Below are 14,935 nucleotides of genomic sequence, written 5' to 3'. Positions count from 1 at the left end.
AGGCTCTCCTATTGGTTACTACACCCTTCTTTAGATTGTGCATGCAGACCTACCCAGAGAAGCCAGTATCCATGGCTTTGGAGAGTTCAAATATTCAATTTTCGGTTCATAAAAAGATAAGCAAAATACTTGAGTCTCAGGCCCACTAGGACCTTGGGCCTTTCGTTTTTGTAAATATTTCACTAATAAACTTGTCTACTCTTTCCCAGATTAGGGAGCCCTTACAATCTATACTGAGAGGCACATTATCTCACCACCCCTCAATTTCCTCATTTGTAAAAAGGATAAGAACATAAATCCTACCTTACTACTTTCACGGGACTGGTTAGTTTTCAAAGTGTTTTCTCACTTTGGCTCCTTAACACCGAACCAGAGTCTGACACAAGAATGAACTGCAGTAGAATGTTGGTTGTATTATAATAACAATATTTGTGGAAAGGCTTTGTTAGCTGGAAGCCATCTCAAGTATTATTCTTTTTTTTTTTTTTTTTTTTTTTTTTTTGAGACGGAGTCTCGCTCTGTTGCCCGGGCTGGAGTGCAGTGGCCGGATCTCAGTTCACTGCAAGCTCCGCCTCCCGGGTTTACGCCATTCTCCTGCCTCAGCCTCCCAAGTAACTGGGACTACAGGCGCCCGCCACCTCGCCCGGCTAGTGTTTTGTATTTTTTAGTAGAGACGGGGTTTCACCGTGTTAGCCAGGATGGTCTCGATCTCCTGACCTCGTGATCCGCCCGTCTCGGCCTCCCAAAGTGCTGGGATTACAGGCTTGAGCCACCGCGCCCGGCCTTCAAGTATTATTCTTTATACTCCAATCTCGATTTAGGCCTCTAGGTAACCAAATTCAATGTAACACCTCATCTTGATGGTCGCCAAGGGATAGGTGGAGGGACTGCAGCCCTTTCCCCACAAACAATTCCAATAAAAACATTGCTGTGCAAACAGAGCTTCATGACCAGTTCCCTGGGCCAGCTGCTCACCAGAATACCACTCCCAAACTCCCTTTTCTTTGGAAATACTGCGCCTGCTGTAGAACTTTTTGTGGGGAGCTGTATAACTTTTGAAGTATCTAAGTGATCAGTTCCTACAAGGACGTCCTTGAGATATGGTCACGGAATTTTCCAAAGCAGCCTTGGCGTCCCTCATGTCCGACAACCTGAGATAAGGCCACGCCACCGGCTAAGAGTTCCGCCAGAGGCCCAGCTCTCAGGAGGCCTCCTTGGTGCCGCCAGTCTCCCGCAGTCGTCCAAGGTAGCAGGCAAATCGGGGAGAAGCAAACTGGCTCGGATTCGGCTTCGGTTTTTCTACCGGCCGGCGCCACAGGCCCCTCCTCCCGGGGCTGGCTCCTCTGTGCGAGGGCGGGAGGGGCGGAGCCGGTGGGTGCCGCGGGCTCCTCCTCCCAAGGGCGGGCCGCGGGAGACCCGGCCAGCTTTGCCGGCTGGGACGGGGCTGGGGGCGGGGCCGGACGCCGCGAGCCCCTCCTCTCGAGGGCCGGCCGGTTTCGCGGCGGCTGCGGAGGGTATCTGAGGCTCGGCTGCCAAGCCGAACGGGCTCTGGCTCCTCCCAGTGGCCGGCCGGGGCGGAAGCAGGAGGCGGGGGCAGCGTGCGCGCTGCTGGTCTCCTCTCCCGCGGCGCTGGGGCCCGCGCTCTGCTGCTGTTGCTCCATTCGGCGCTTCTCTGGCGGCTGGCTCCTCTCCGCTGCCGGCTGCTCCTCGACCAGGCCTCCTTCTCAGCCTCGGCCCGCGGCGCCGACCCTTCCGGCACCCTCCCGCCCCGTCTCGTACTGTCGCCGTCACCGCCGCGGCCCCGGCCCTGGCCCCGATGGCTCTGTGCAACGGAGACTCCAAGGTCAGCGTGGGGGTCCCTGCAGCACCGCATCCCGGCGGAGGCGAGGCTCCCGGACCGGGGAGCCACCCCGCGGGGCCCTTCCCCACCCCTTCCCCCAGCCCGTCCGCGCAGCCCTGCGGCCCGGGCAGCCATGCGTCGGAGAGTCCCTGGTCGGGGCCTGTGGCATGTTTTTTCTCGGGAGCGGCAATGCTTTGTTGATTCTGTCTGCGTGTCGAGGTCCGGGCGTCGGGGAGGGCATCAGCTCCCGCTGCCGCGCCGATGGCCCCCGCCTCCCCCGCGCCGCTGTGGGGCGCAGAGCCCGCGAGCGCGGCCCGAGGGTGGGGGTAGGGAGGTGAGCAGGCTTGTGTGTCTGTGTGTCGTGGTGGGGGCTTCCTTGGCTCTCACCCCGTCCCTTTGGGAGGCTGGGGGCCTGTTGTGGCGATCCCGTGGCCCGCCGAAGGCAGGGCAGGGTCGAGGCCTCCTGTGCGGCGTTGGAGCTGGGCCGGCCTCTGGTCTTCCCGCCACCCAGTTTCCCGCCTGCCCTCGGCGAGGCCCGCTCCATTTCCCCCGCCGGCCTTGGGCTCCGTAGCGGTTAGGTCGGTTCTGGACGAACCCCGCGGGGCTGCACCGTCTTCCCCCTCTCCCCACGCCCCCGCAGGCCCGCGTGAGGGCCGGTGGCCCCGGGGTCGCGCACTCCGTTCCCCCTCCCCGCTTCCTTCCCAGAGAGGAAAGGGTGTGTGTCCAGGTCCCGCCCCCGTCCAGTTTACTCCCTGTCTAGCTTGCTGGTTTGCGGGGTAACCCGCTTCCCCGCCTTTGGGGTCGCTCCCCGGGATGCGAGCCGTGCCCGCTCGCCCGAGGGCTGGACAGTCGGGAGTTCCGGAGTGCTGGAAAAGTTGCCACCTTGACGTACCCGGCGGGGAGAGCACGTTTGACCGCTGCTGCGCATCTCCTCGCCTCCAACTCACTTTTTTCTTAGACCCTTTCTCGTACTTTCGTCCCGCTTCTGAATTGGGCACCTTCGCTTTCACCTCTGTATTACCATTTTCATTGGCCTGGAGTTCTTTCCGACCTTCACTAAGTCAGTTTTTGCCTGCGGGAAACCGCGCAGTTTTGAACTGCGATTTACTTGAGTAAGATATATATACCTCCTCCTGTACGCTGTTGAGGGCCTAGCTTTAGGAAAAAACTTAATTAAATTTGATTCGGGAGGTGGGATTATATACTTCGAGTGGAATTTGGTGCTCTACGTCAGATAATAGTGCCTTATACAGGCAGAATTTTAACATTCTCTTTAAAAGGTGCTCAAGGGTCACGTCTTAGGAGGTACTCTTGAATGGTTGCTTAGCACCTGGTGGTAATTCAAAAAGTATTTGTTGAACAAATGAGTAAAGATTATAAGGTAGCTGATTTTAACTCTTTTAACCAAGGCACCAGTGGTGCTTGGGTCCGGGGAGCTCTTTCTGAGGGTTGTAAAACTGGTGAAGAACACACAAACCTTTAGTTTCTGACCGCAGAAGCAAATGTAAACCTCATTGTTCAGCTCTTTCCTGCATACTAGTTGACTTGCAAAGCATTTTTCTGTCTAGTTTTGAGCCTTACAACTCGTTGGAAAGATTCATCTTTATGCTGATAGATGAAATAACGTGTTAGAAGGACTGAAAATTTATGGGCTTTGAAAGATACATAGTGCGTTTGAGAGGAGTATTTTCACAAAACTAAGTGACAGGAAAGTGTTAAGATCTCTTTCCAGAGTATATAAGAGGATTTTTCTTCTTCCTAACTGGTATTTTTTGTTTTGCTCGACTTGGAATTACAAAGATAATCTTATCCGTTTGCTATATTTGAGCCTAAGGTGAATTAATTTTATTTCAAGGTTCTTTATGTTTTGTAGCATAATTAAACATTTTAAAAACTATGTGAACGATTAGTTGTGGACTGAATTGGAAGCATTTTCAAGAGGAACATCTGGAGAATTAACATATTTCATCAAATCTATGATCATTGTATGTACCCCTGAGGATAAAAAAAGTCCTGACAAACCATAACATGCCATTGATCATAAACATTTTAAGTAAAGAGATATTAAATATGGGAAATACCTTATATCACCTACTATATTATGCGTATTTCTAAGAGGCCCACCTGGAAATAAGTAGGAGTCTTATTTTGCATAGCCTACCATTGAACCACCTTTCCCTTGGGAGGAAGGGCTTGCTTTGTACATTGATTGGGCCTTTGCTGTGTGTATCTTAGTTCATAAATTAAAAGTTGGGCAAGAGCTGGTTTTGATTTCTGTTTCTGGTACATTTCAGTTTTCAGGATTTTCTGAAACAGCATTTTTGCATGATAGAAACTAGAGAGGGACCTAAAAGCTCTAAAAGCATTTGGGATATTTTAATTATTTTTTATACACAGTACTTCATTTAATTTTTAATTTATATATTTTTTGAGACAGGATCTTGCTCTGTCACCCAAGCTGGAGTGCAGTGGTGTGATCACAGCTCACTGCTGCCTTGACCTCGTTAGCCTCATGAGTAGTTGGGAGTACAGGCATGGGTCACCCCGCCCTGCTAATTTTTATTTTTTTTTGTAGAGACAGGTCTCGCTATGTTGCTCAGGCTGGTCTGGAACTCCTGGGCTCAAGCGATCCTCCCACTTTAGCGTCCCGAAGTGCAGGGACTACAGTAGTGAGCCACTGTGCCTGGCCAGGATTTTATTTATTTAAATTTTTTATTTCCATATGTTATTGGGGAACAGGTGTCATTTAGTTACATGAGTAAGTTCTTTTTTTTTTTTTGAGACGGAGTCTTGCTCTGTCACCCAGGCTGGAGTGCAGTGGCAAGATCTTGGCTCATCGCAAGCTCCGCCTCCCAGGTTCACGCCATTCTCCTGCCTCAGCCTCCCAAGTAGCTGGGACTACAGGTGCCTGCCACCTGTAGCTAATTTTTTTTGTATTTCTAGTAGAGACAGGGTTTCACCGTGTTAGCCAGGATGGTCTCGATCTCCTGACCTCGTGATCCACCCGCCTCGGCCTCCCAAAGTGCTGGGATTTACAGGCGTGAGCCACCATGCCCGGCCATGAGTAAGTTATTTAGTGGTGATTTGTGACATTTTGGTGCACCCATCACCCGAGCAGCATACACGGCACCCAATTTGTAGTCTTTTATCCCTCACCCGCTTCCCACGCTTTGCCCCTGAGTCTCCAAAGTCCATTGTGTCATTCTTACACCTTTGCATCCTCACAGCATAGGTGATCAGCTTTTCTTTAAAAACTTTTTATTATGGCAAGGGTGTGTTTGACATAGTAACTTTCTTGAGTTTTATTAAGGCAGCATTATCAGAGTAGTGCTTTGGGTGACTTGTCAAGTTTCCTTCTCCTTTCCCCCATCTAAGGGTGAGACTCTTGTTTGTAGTAAAGGTGGTACCTGTCCTATCACCTTCATTGAGAGGTTATGACTAGGTTATATCATACTTGGATGAAAGATGCTTTATAAACACTCCCTTAGTGATTACAGGTAATACAGAATCTTTAATGGCATTTAATAATGTTAATTTTGGCCGGGCGCGGTGGCTCACGCCTGTAATCCCAGCACTTTGGGAGGCCGAGGCAGGTGGATCACCTGAGGTCGGGCGTTCAAGACCAGCCTGACCAACATGGAGAAACCCCGTCTCTACTAAAAATACAAAACTAGCCGGGGTGGTGGCACATGCCTATAATCCCAGCTACTCGGGAGACTGAGGCAGGAGAATTGCTTGAACCCGGGAGGCGGAGGTTGCGGTGAGCCGAGATCGCGCCATTGCACTCCAGCCTGGGCAAAAAGCGAAACTCTGTCTCAAAAAAAATAAATAAATAAATAAAATAATAATGTTAATTTTAAGTTTGGGATTTCCAAATTTAAGATTTTGAATGCAATGGGAATATAACCTGCGATTTTTATCCAGGATGCACTGAGAATTAAACAACTGTATCAACTTTTGTCACAACTTAGTAAATTTTTTTCTTAGATAAAAGTTAGATTTTTCAGATTTTATTCCGTTAGGATATTCATTTAGAGTGGAAGAACTGCTGCAGACAAAAGGAATGGTTTTTAGTGTAGTATGTTCTTAGACTTGAAAGGTTTTGAAATTCCTCCAGGAATCTCAGATGACATTGCCTTTAACTTGGGCCAACTTGTCACTTAAGGAAAACAATTCAGTCTTTTAAGAATTTTTACAAAAAGTATAGACTTGTCCTATACTTGTACAAATGTATTTGATACTTTTTTAAGGTTAATGAATTACACTCCAAAGGATGTTGTTTGAAGTAACGAATAATTATTTGCTACCCAGAGTAATCAAATTTTACTGTTGTGAGACATTCTTAAACTTTGTTTTCTTTTTCTTTCTTTTTTTTGAGACAGAGTCTGGCTCTGTTGCCCAGGCTGGAGTACAGTGGCATGATCTTGGCTCCCTGCAACCTTCATCTCGCTGGTTCAAGTGATTCTTGTGTGATCCTTGTGCCTCAGCTACCTGAGTAGCTGAGATTACAGGCATGTGCCACCACGTCCGGCTAATTTTATATTTTTAGTAGAGACAGGGTTTCACCATGTTGGCCAGGCTGGTCTCAGAACCCCTGACCTCAGGTGAGTCGCCCGCCTTGGCCTCCCAGAGTCCTGGGATTACACGTGTGAGCCACTACGCCTAGCCTTAAACTTTGTGTTTTGTTTTGTTTGGTTTGGTTTTGAGACAGTCTTGCTTTGTCACCCAGGCTGGAGTGCGGTGGCATGATCTCCCCTCATTGCAACCTCCGCCTCCCAGGCTCAAGCAATTCTCCTGACTCAGCCTCCCGAGTAGCTGGGACTAAATGCGCATGCCGCCGTGCCTGGCTAACTTTTGTACTTTCAGTAGAGATGGGGTTTCACCATGTTGCCAAGGCTGGTCTCGAACTCCTGGGCTCAGGTGATCCGCCTGCCTTGCCTCCCAAACTGCTAAGATTATAGGCATGAGCCACCATGTCCGGCCCTGGCCTTAAACTTTGTTTTTATGCCTCTTTCTAACCTAAACCATGTTTAGATGCTGAAAATGAATGAAGGTATCAGGGTTAATGCATAATTCTGAAGCACTTTGTGAATCAACAGAAAAGTAATTGTTTCATAGAATTTTAAATCTCTGTATGGCATATATAATTCTGGGTTGTGTAGAATATTATTCTTTTCATGCTTATTGTGGAATAGAGATGTTTCTGTATTTGCTCAAGAATGATGGTGGTTAAAAAAATAGCTTTATTATAGTAAAAACATAACAGTCAATTGGTTTTCTTGTTGGTGGACCCTTGCTATGGCTTCAGGTTCATGGTTTTGAGGACCTAGGAGATTATATAGTTAAGTTTATACACTCATTAAGATTGTTATGTGAAAGGGAGTAAGATCTCTAAACTGGGGCACATGAGCATAAAAAAAGAAGGTGTGGAAAATTTAAATTTATAATAATTGCTGCAAAATAAAATTGTAGATTTGCACAATAAAATTGTAGATTTGCACAATACGATTAGTAAGTAAATGGCAAAACTCCTGTAGCAAGAGTGTTCAGATTACTGTCTTCTGTACATTATACACAGGGACGTATAACATCTCTTTCCTGCATATGTTACACAAATACCCCATATTTCCCAGTGACCCAGCTTATAATGGCCTTGAGGCTCCTGTGCATCTTGCAAGGTGAGGAGTGGCTGTAACACAACTGGGAGGTACACTGAGTAGCTGGCAGGAACAGCAACTTCAGATATTTCTCCTATCATCACCCAAGACTAGATAGAGTTAGCTATCCTTAATTGCCTGTGTCCAAGTGTACTTGATTTTATCAGAAAAGAGTCAGGAAAGATGTGTTATCAGTATTTGGCATTCAGACTGAATGAGAAGTTAAAAGTGAGAACTCTGTTTGCTATGCTTGCAACCCACACGACACTAGACAGAGCCATAGCTGAAGGTGGTATTAAATATAAGGTGAAAGTTTAACAAACCCGTCCTATTTTACTTTAATGCAGTTATTCATAGTATGTTGTTAAAAAGAAAAATCTGAGACAAATGTTAAGCTGGGTGGGATACCGGAATAACAGATGTACATCAGGAGAGTCCCGGGCAGACTGGACCATATGGTCACTCCAGTTATAGAGCACGTATTGTTCTGAGTTTGGCTCTGATTTCTCCCAGTGATGTGTATTTAAAATTTGGCTAAAATTTAAGTCTAATGTGTATACATTAGCATTATTTTTCTGAGTTAATTATATAATAAGAGTATTACCCTAAAATTCTTGAAAATTGAGTGTCATTAATTACTTGTTTTTTAAAAGTGGTGAGCCAGCAATACTGAACCTGACCGAGAGGTAAAATAATCTTCTCTAGTCTGCCATAACACTTGCAAGGGATGTTTCCCAAACCTTTAAAGCTGCCTGGGCATGTGAAGTTTTCTGTTTAGTTACTCCTGTTTGTCACTGGAAAAACAGTAGCCTTTTAATCTCAAAACTCACAGCAGTCCATGTAAATTTAATTTACTTCTGCCTCATTTGCAGTTTGGAGAACGAGTCTCAGTAATTCTCCTGAATCCTATTACAAATGTAAATTTAGGACTCCAGATTTCTAAAATTCTGCTTTGGACAAATTTTGGATCAACGATCTCTGATTAATTTGGGAAATTTTAGATGAACAAAAGTACTTGTAGATACATCATTATTTTGATGTTACTGGTAGTAGTAGAACTTTATTATGCTTTATTATTTCGCAAGCAAATTAAAAGAAATTTTAGTCAACATCCATGTCCCCAATCTGGATTCTACCATTTACTTTTCTTTAAAAAACATTATTTTTATAACGGCTTTATTGAGATATAATTCACAGACCATGTACTTTGCTTATTTAAAGTGTCCAACCCCATAGTTCTTAGTGTATTCATAGATTTATACAACCATCACCCCCCATTTGTACAGTTAATTTTAAAACATTCTCATCCCCCCTCCCCCAAAAGATCCTCTGTCCTTTAGCAAAGGCCCCATTTTCCTGCAACCACTCCTCCCTCCCAATCCTAGTCAACCACAAATTCATTTTCTGTCAGTAGATTTGCCAATTGTCTTAGTCTGTTGGGGCCACTAAAACAAAATACCAGAAACTGAGTGGCTTATGAACAACAAAAATTTCTGACAATTCTGAGTGCTGAGTTCAAAATCAAGGGACCTGCAGATTCAGTGCCTGGTGAGGGCCCACTTCCTGGTTCATAGAAGTGCTTCCTGCACTTCTATGTGCAAGGTGAGGGGCCTCTTTTTTTTTTTTGAGAGTCTCACTAGTACAGTGGTGTGATCTCAGCTCACTGCAACCTCTGCCTCCTGGATTCAAGCGATTCTCCTGTTTCAGCCTCCTGAGTAGCTGGGCATGTGCCACCATGCCCAGCTAATTTTTGTATTTTTAGTAGCGACGGGGTTTTGCCATGTTGACCAGGCTGGTCATGAACTCCTGACCTCAGGCGATCTACCTACCTTGGCCTCCCAAAGTGTTAGAATTACAGGCGTGAGCCACTGTGCCCGGCCCCTAGGGCCTCTTTTATAAGGGTACTAATCCTATCCGTGTGGGCTCTGCCCTCATGCTCTAACCACCTCCCAAAGACCTCACCTCCTAATATCACATTGGTGATTAGGTTTCAACATGTGAATTTTAGGGGGACACAAACATTCAGACCATAGCACCTATTTTGGACATTTTGTGACTAGAATCTTAAAATATATGGTGTTTTGTGGCTTTCACTTAGCATAATGCTTTCGAGGTTCATCTTGTAGCATGTATAAGTACTTTATTCCTTTTTATTACCTGCTAATATTCCATTGTATGTATACCACCTTATATTTATCTACTCATCAGTTGGTGAACATTGGGTTGTTTTCACTCTGGATATTGTGAATAATGCTGCCATGGACATTTCTGTATAAGTTTTTATCTAGACAAAAGTTTTCATGCTCTTGAGTATATACCTAAGAGTGGAATTTCTGGGTCATATGGTGACTCCGTTTAACGTTTTAGTGAACTGTCAGACTGTTTTCCAAAGCAGCTGCAACATTTTACATTTCTGTCTGCTGTGTAGCAGTATATGTTAAGATTCTCCAGAAAAACAGTAGGCTATAGACAGAGAAATAGATAATAGATATGTATATATAGAGAAATATGAGAGGAAATTTGTTAGGGGAATTGGCTGACACAATTATGAAGGCTGAGAAGTCCCACGATAGACTGTCTGCAGGCTGGAGAACCCACCAAGCTGGTAGCATTACTTCGTGTAAGTCTAAAGACCTGAGAACTGGGGGAGTCCATGGTGTAACTCTCAGTCTGAAGGCTTGAGAACTTTGGTGGAAGAGGGTTGGTGAGAGGACGATGGGAGAGTGGCTGCTGGTGCAAGTCCTGGAATCCGAAGGCCATATCCTGAAGTTCTTATATATAAGGGCAGAAGGTGTCCTAGCTCCAGAAGGGAGATAATTCGACTTTCCCCTGCCTTGAATGTGTTCTGCCCTGGCCTCAGCCTATTGGATAATGCCTGCCCACATTGGATGAGGGTCGATCTTCCTTTCTCTGTCTACTGATTCAAATGCCAGTCTCTCCTGGAAGCACCCTCAGAGACATACCCAGAAATAATCCTTTACCAGCTCTCTGGGTATTATTAGTCTAGTGAAGTTTATACCTGAAATTAGCCATCACTATTTCTCCACATCCTTTTTTTTTTCCCCCCCCGAGACAGAGTCTCTGTCGCCCAGGCTGGAGTGCAGTGATGCTATCTTGGCTCACTGCAACCTCCACCTCCCCAGTTCAAACGATTCTCCCACCTCAGCCTCCCAAGTAGCTGGGATTACAGGCATGCGCCACCACACTGGCTAATTTTTGTACTTTCAGTAGAGTCGAGGTTTTCCCACGTTGGTCAGGCTGGCCTCGAACTCCTGACCTCAGGTGATCCGCCTGCCTCGGCCTCCCAAAATGCTGGGATTACAGGCATGAGCTACCACGCCTGACCTACTTGTCTTTTTGATTATAGCCATCAGAGTCGCTGTGAAATGGGATCTCATTCTGGCTTTAATTTGCATTTCCCTAATGACTGATTATGTGCATTTTTTCCATGTGCTTATTGGCTATTTATGTATTTTCTTTGGAGAAATGCCTGTTCAGGTCTTTTGCCCATTTGTTTTTTTTTTTTTTGAGGCGGAGTCTCATGCTGTCACCCAGGCTGGAGTGCAGTGGCACAATCTCAGCTCACTGCAACCTCCACCTTCTGGGTTTAAGCAGTTCTCCTGCCTCAGCCTCCCAAGTAGTGGGGATTTCAGGGACCTGCCACCATGCCTGGCTAACTCTTCTGCCCATTTTTAAATTGGATTATTTTTCTTTTTTATTGAGTTTTAAGAGTTTTTTGTTTTGTTTTGTTTTTTAAGTCTAGAGATGTTTCTTGTCAATATGATTTGTGATTATTTTCTGCCATTCTGTGGATTATCTTTTTACACTTTCTTAATGGTGTTCTTTGAAGCACCAAAACCTTTAATTTTGAGGCTTAATTTATTTCTTCTTTTGTCACTTTCATTTTTGGTGTCATCTAAAAAACTGTTGCCTAATTCAATGCATATCACAAAGATTTGTGTAATTACCTATGTTTTCTTATAAAAGTTTTATAGTTTTTGCTCTTATTTATGTCTTTGTTTCATTTTGAGATCATTTTTGTATCTTTTCTAAGGTGGATTTAATCTGACTTACGGTTTTTTAACAGACTGGCTCTTAGATTTGGATGACTGTTGGCCTTGTTATTGACACGCTGGCAGAGCTTGACCGTCAGTGCCCCGGAAGGCTGAGGGTAACAGTTGCTCATTGTGGTAGTATCTTTTTATATCAGCTTTGTATCTTTAGTATCAGTTGTGGAGAGAGGTGGTAGTTTAAAAAACTCACTAATAGGTGTTTTGTTTTGCTTGTTTTTATTGTGGTAAAATGTACATGCAGTGAAGTGCATAGATCTTTAAGTATGTAGTTTGAGTTTTGACATATATATGTACTCATGTAACTGTCACCCCAATTGATATAGAACATTTCTGTCACTTACAACATTCCCTTGAACAACAAATAGAATCAGAAGCACTCTGGATTTAACAAAGTTATGTTTTTTAAAAATGCAAACTTGGTATTGGTGCAGTATTTTTAAGTAAAAACTCTTCAGTTATTAAAATCTTTATCGGTTTGTCTGTTAGGCATATTATCCTGTCTAATGCGGTACATCTTGGGTTAACCAGGTCTGTCTCTCTAGAGGTTAATAGTGCTTCCCAGTGGTTTCTTTTCTCTGATGTCTTTCCTTCATTAGTTACTCCCTTATTAAAAGAAAACGATAAATGTGCATTTGTATTTTAATGTCTAAAGCTAAAGAATCAGTGTAACGTTTATCATAAAGACAAAGTCACAGAGAGATGACCATAATTATAGACATTTTGTACAATTTTGACTTACACTCTTTGTATTTCTGTTGTATATGGCCAGCAAAGGCAGAATCAAAACATGTTATTAGTATTTATTTGTTGTATATATTTATGGGGCACAATGTGATGTTTTGACAAAGTATGTTGTTAATTCAGAGCCTGCTATGGATGCTTTGATATTAGTTTTTTGGGTTTTTTTTGAGATGGAGTTTTGCTCTTGTTGCCCAGGCTAGAGTGCAATGGCGTGATCTCGGCTCACCACAACCTCTGCCTCCTGGGTTCAAGCGATCCTCCTGCCTCAGCCTCCCAAGTAGCTGGGATTACAGGCATGTGCCATCACACCTGGCTAATTTTGTATTTTTAGTAGAGACGGAGTTTCTCCATGTTGGTCAGGCTGGTCTCAAACTCCCAACCTCTGGTGATCCACCCGCTTTGGCTTCCCAAAGTGCTGGGATTACAGGCATGAGCCACTGTGCCCAGCTTGATATTAGTTTTTTAAATGTTACTTAGGCTGGTGGTAGAAACATCTTCACAAAGGCATATGATATACTAATTTTTAAAATTGTACTGTGGCATTTCAGTTAGCTATTGCCACAATAATGCTGATTAACAATTATAAAATCTAAGTGCGTACAAACATAAGCATTTATTTTTTGCTCATGAGTTTGTGGGTCAGCTGACATTGCTCAGCTCCACCTGATCTTGTCATTTTCCTGAGACTAGTACACTCATGATGTTATGGTGGCAGAAGCCCAAGAGGCAAGTGGAAACACTAAGACTGCTTAAGGCAGCAGGGCCTGGTGGTTCACACCTGTAATCCCAGCAGTTTGGGAGGCTGAGGTGGGCGTTATCACTTGAGCTCAGGAGTTTAGACCAGCCTGGGCAACATGACGAAACCCTGTCTCTACTAAAAATACAGAACATTAGGTGTGGTGGTGCACGCATGGGGGGTCCCAGCCACCTGGGAGACTGAGCTGGGAGGATTGCTTGAGCCTGGGAAGCGGAGGTTGCAGTGAGCTGAGGTCGTGCCACTGCACTTTAACCTGGGTGACAGAGTGAGACCCTGTCTCAAAAAAATAAAATAAAATAAAATAAATGAAGACTGCTTAAGGCTTGGCGTACTATGACTTTTGCCCTCGTTATGTTGGCCAAAGCAAGTCTTGTGCTTGAGCCTAGTGACAAAGGTGAGGGAAGTGTATTCTAACTGTAATAGGACAAGCTGCAGACTCAAGTGATAAAATCATAGATATAGGAAACGGTGAAGAATTAGGGCCAATGATGCAGACTGTTGTATATGGAAAATTGAAAACATTTGCATAAGTACAGTGAAGAGTATAATGATCCCTCATGTCCCTATCCAGTTCAGCAGTTATCAACATGTGACCAGTCTTTCATTTATGTTTATGTAGTGCATCACAGTAAGATAGTTACATATGTCTGATTGTCTGTTTTTGTATGTTAAGCTGCATTGGTTGATTCAGATATTACCAACTTATCCATCATTATCAGGTTTCTCATTAACCTTTTACCTAATGGTTTTAATAGCCACTGTTTTTCAGTGCTTCTCAAACATCTGTAGTGAAGACCATTTTAAAAAAATTTCCAGTACTGAGGACTGCTACTTTTGTAAAATACAATATATTTCTAGACAAATGAAAATATAAAATCTAATATATTTTAAAAGCCCCCGATATTTATTATAGATGCAACAGAAATAAAATTACTTTGTCAACTTGTTATGCAAATTTATGGATGCTTATGTAAAACTTATGTATTCTTTTTTTGTCATGAACTGGTAACAGTTTGCTTAAAAATGTTCCTTCGCTAACTATGTGGTTACTCTGGTAGAGTCAGAATACATGCTTGATTCATTCTCATTATCAGTATTATTTTACCAATTTTGTAAATAGTTTTTTCAGGTTTTATTCATTATTTCCAATGGTGCAATTAATGTATGCTGTATAATAGAAAGGGTCACATGTAGAAAAGAGACTGGGTTTATGAAGTACAAAATAGTAACATCTTGAAAAATGGACCACATACTACCTACATACTAAACACTTGTGAAATTGTGACACTCCATTACTTAAAGTTTATTTTTTTTCTTTTTGTTTTTGAGACAGAGTCTCACTTTGTCACCTAGGCTAGAGTGCAGTGGCACTATCTCAGCTCATTGCAACTTCTGCCTCCTGGGTTCAAGCCATTCTCATACCTCAGGCTCTCAAGTAGCTAAAACTGTAGGTGCAGGCCACCACGACTAGCTAATTTTTGTATTTTTAGTAGAGATGGGGTTTCACCATGTTGCCCAGGCTGGTCTCAAACTCCTGAGCTCAAGTGATCCACTTGCCTCAGCCTTCCAAAGTGCTGGGATTACAGGCATGAGCCACTGCGCCTGGCCTAATTTATTTCTTAAGGAAAAAAATGTATAAATATCTTAAAAATACTTTAGGAATAGTGATCATATGATAATCAAAATTAAGAGTGTTCACAAATTCAGTATATTTAGAAAAATATAGCCCTTTGATTATCTTTCATCTCTTCATAAAAACTGTCTTGTGTTTTAAGGTCATCTTTAGTACACTGATAGTATGGGAAGATGAACTGAAGAGAACGAGTCAGAGTTTGGGTATACATTTGTATTGTTTTCATTTCTTCGC

At 43.8% G+C, this 14,935-nt stretch overlaps 1 protein-coding gene across 2 annotated transcripts in view; it reads left to right on the top strand.

The window, feature by feature from the left end:
• The first annotated feature begins 1,475 nt into the window (after positions 1-1,475).
• Positions 1,476-14,935, top strand: part of GMPS (guanine monophosphate synthase) — a 72,801-nt gene continuing 59,341 nt past the window's right edge. Inside the window, exon 1 of one of the 2 annotated variants that reach the window (XM_025375941.1) lies at positions 1,476-1,843. In XM_025375941.1, the coding sequence (XP_025231726.1) occupies positions 1,817-1,843 (27 nt within the window). In that variant the 5' untranslated portion in view covers positions 1,476-1,816. The remainder of the gene's footprint in view (positions 1,844-14,935) is intronic. The other variant, XM_025375942.1, reaches the window with a different exon arrangement.

This window comes from Theropithecus gelada, chromosome 2, assembly GCF_003255815.1.
Source record: "Theropithecus gelada isolate Dixy chromosome 2, Tgel_1.0, whole genome shotgun sequence".
In the NCBI taxonomy this organism is placed as follows: Eukaryota; Metazoa; Chordata; class Mammalia; order Primates; family Cercopithecidae; genus Theropithecus; species Theropithecus gelada.
The sequence above is the reverse complement of the archived record's forward strand: the minus strand, read 5'-3'. Positions and strand labels throughout refer to the sequence as shown.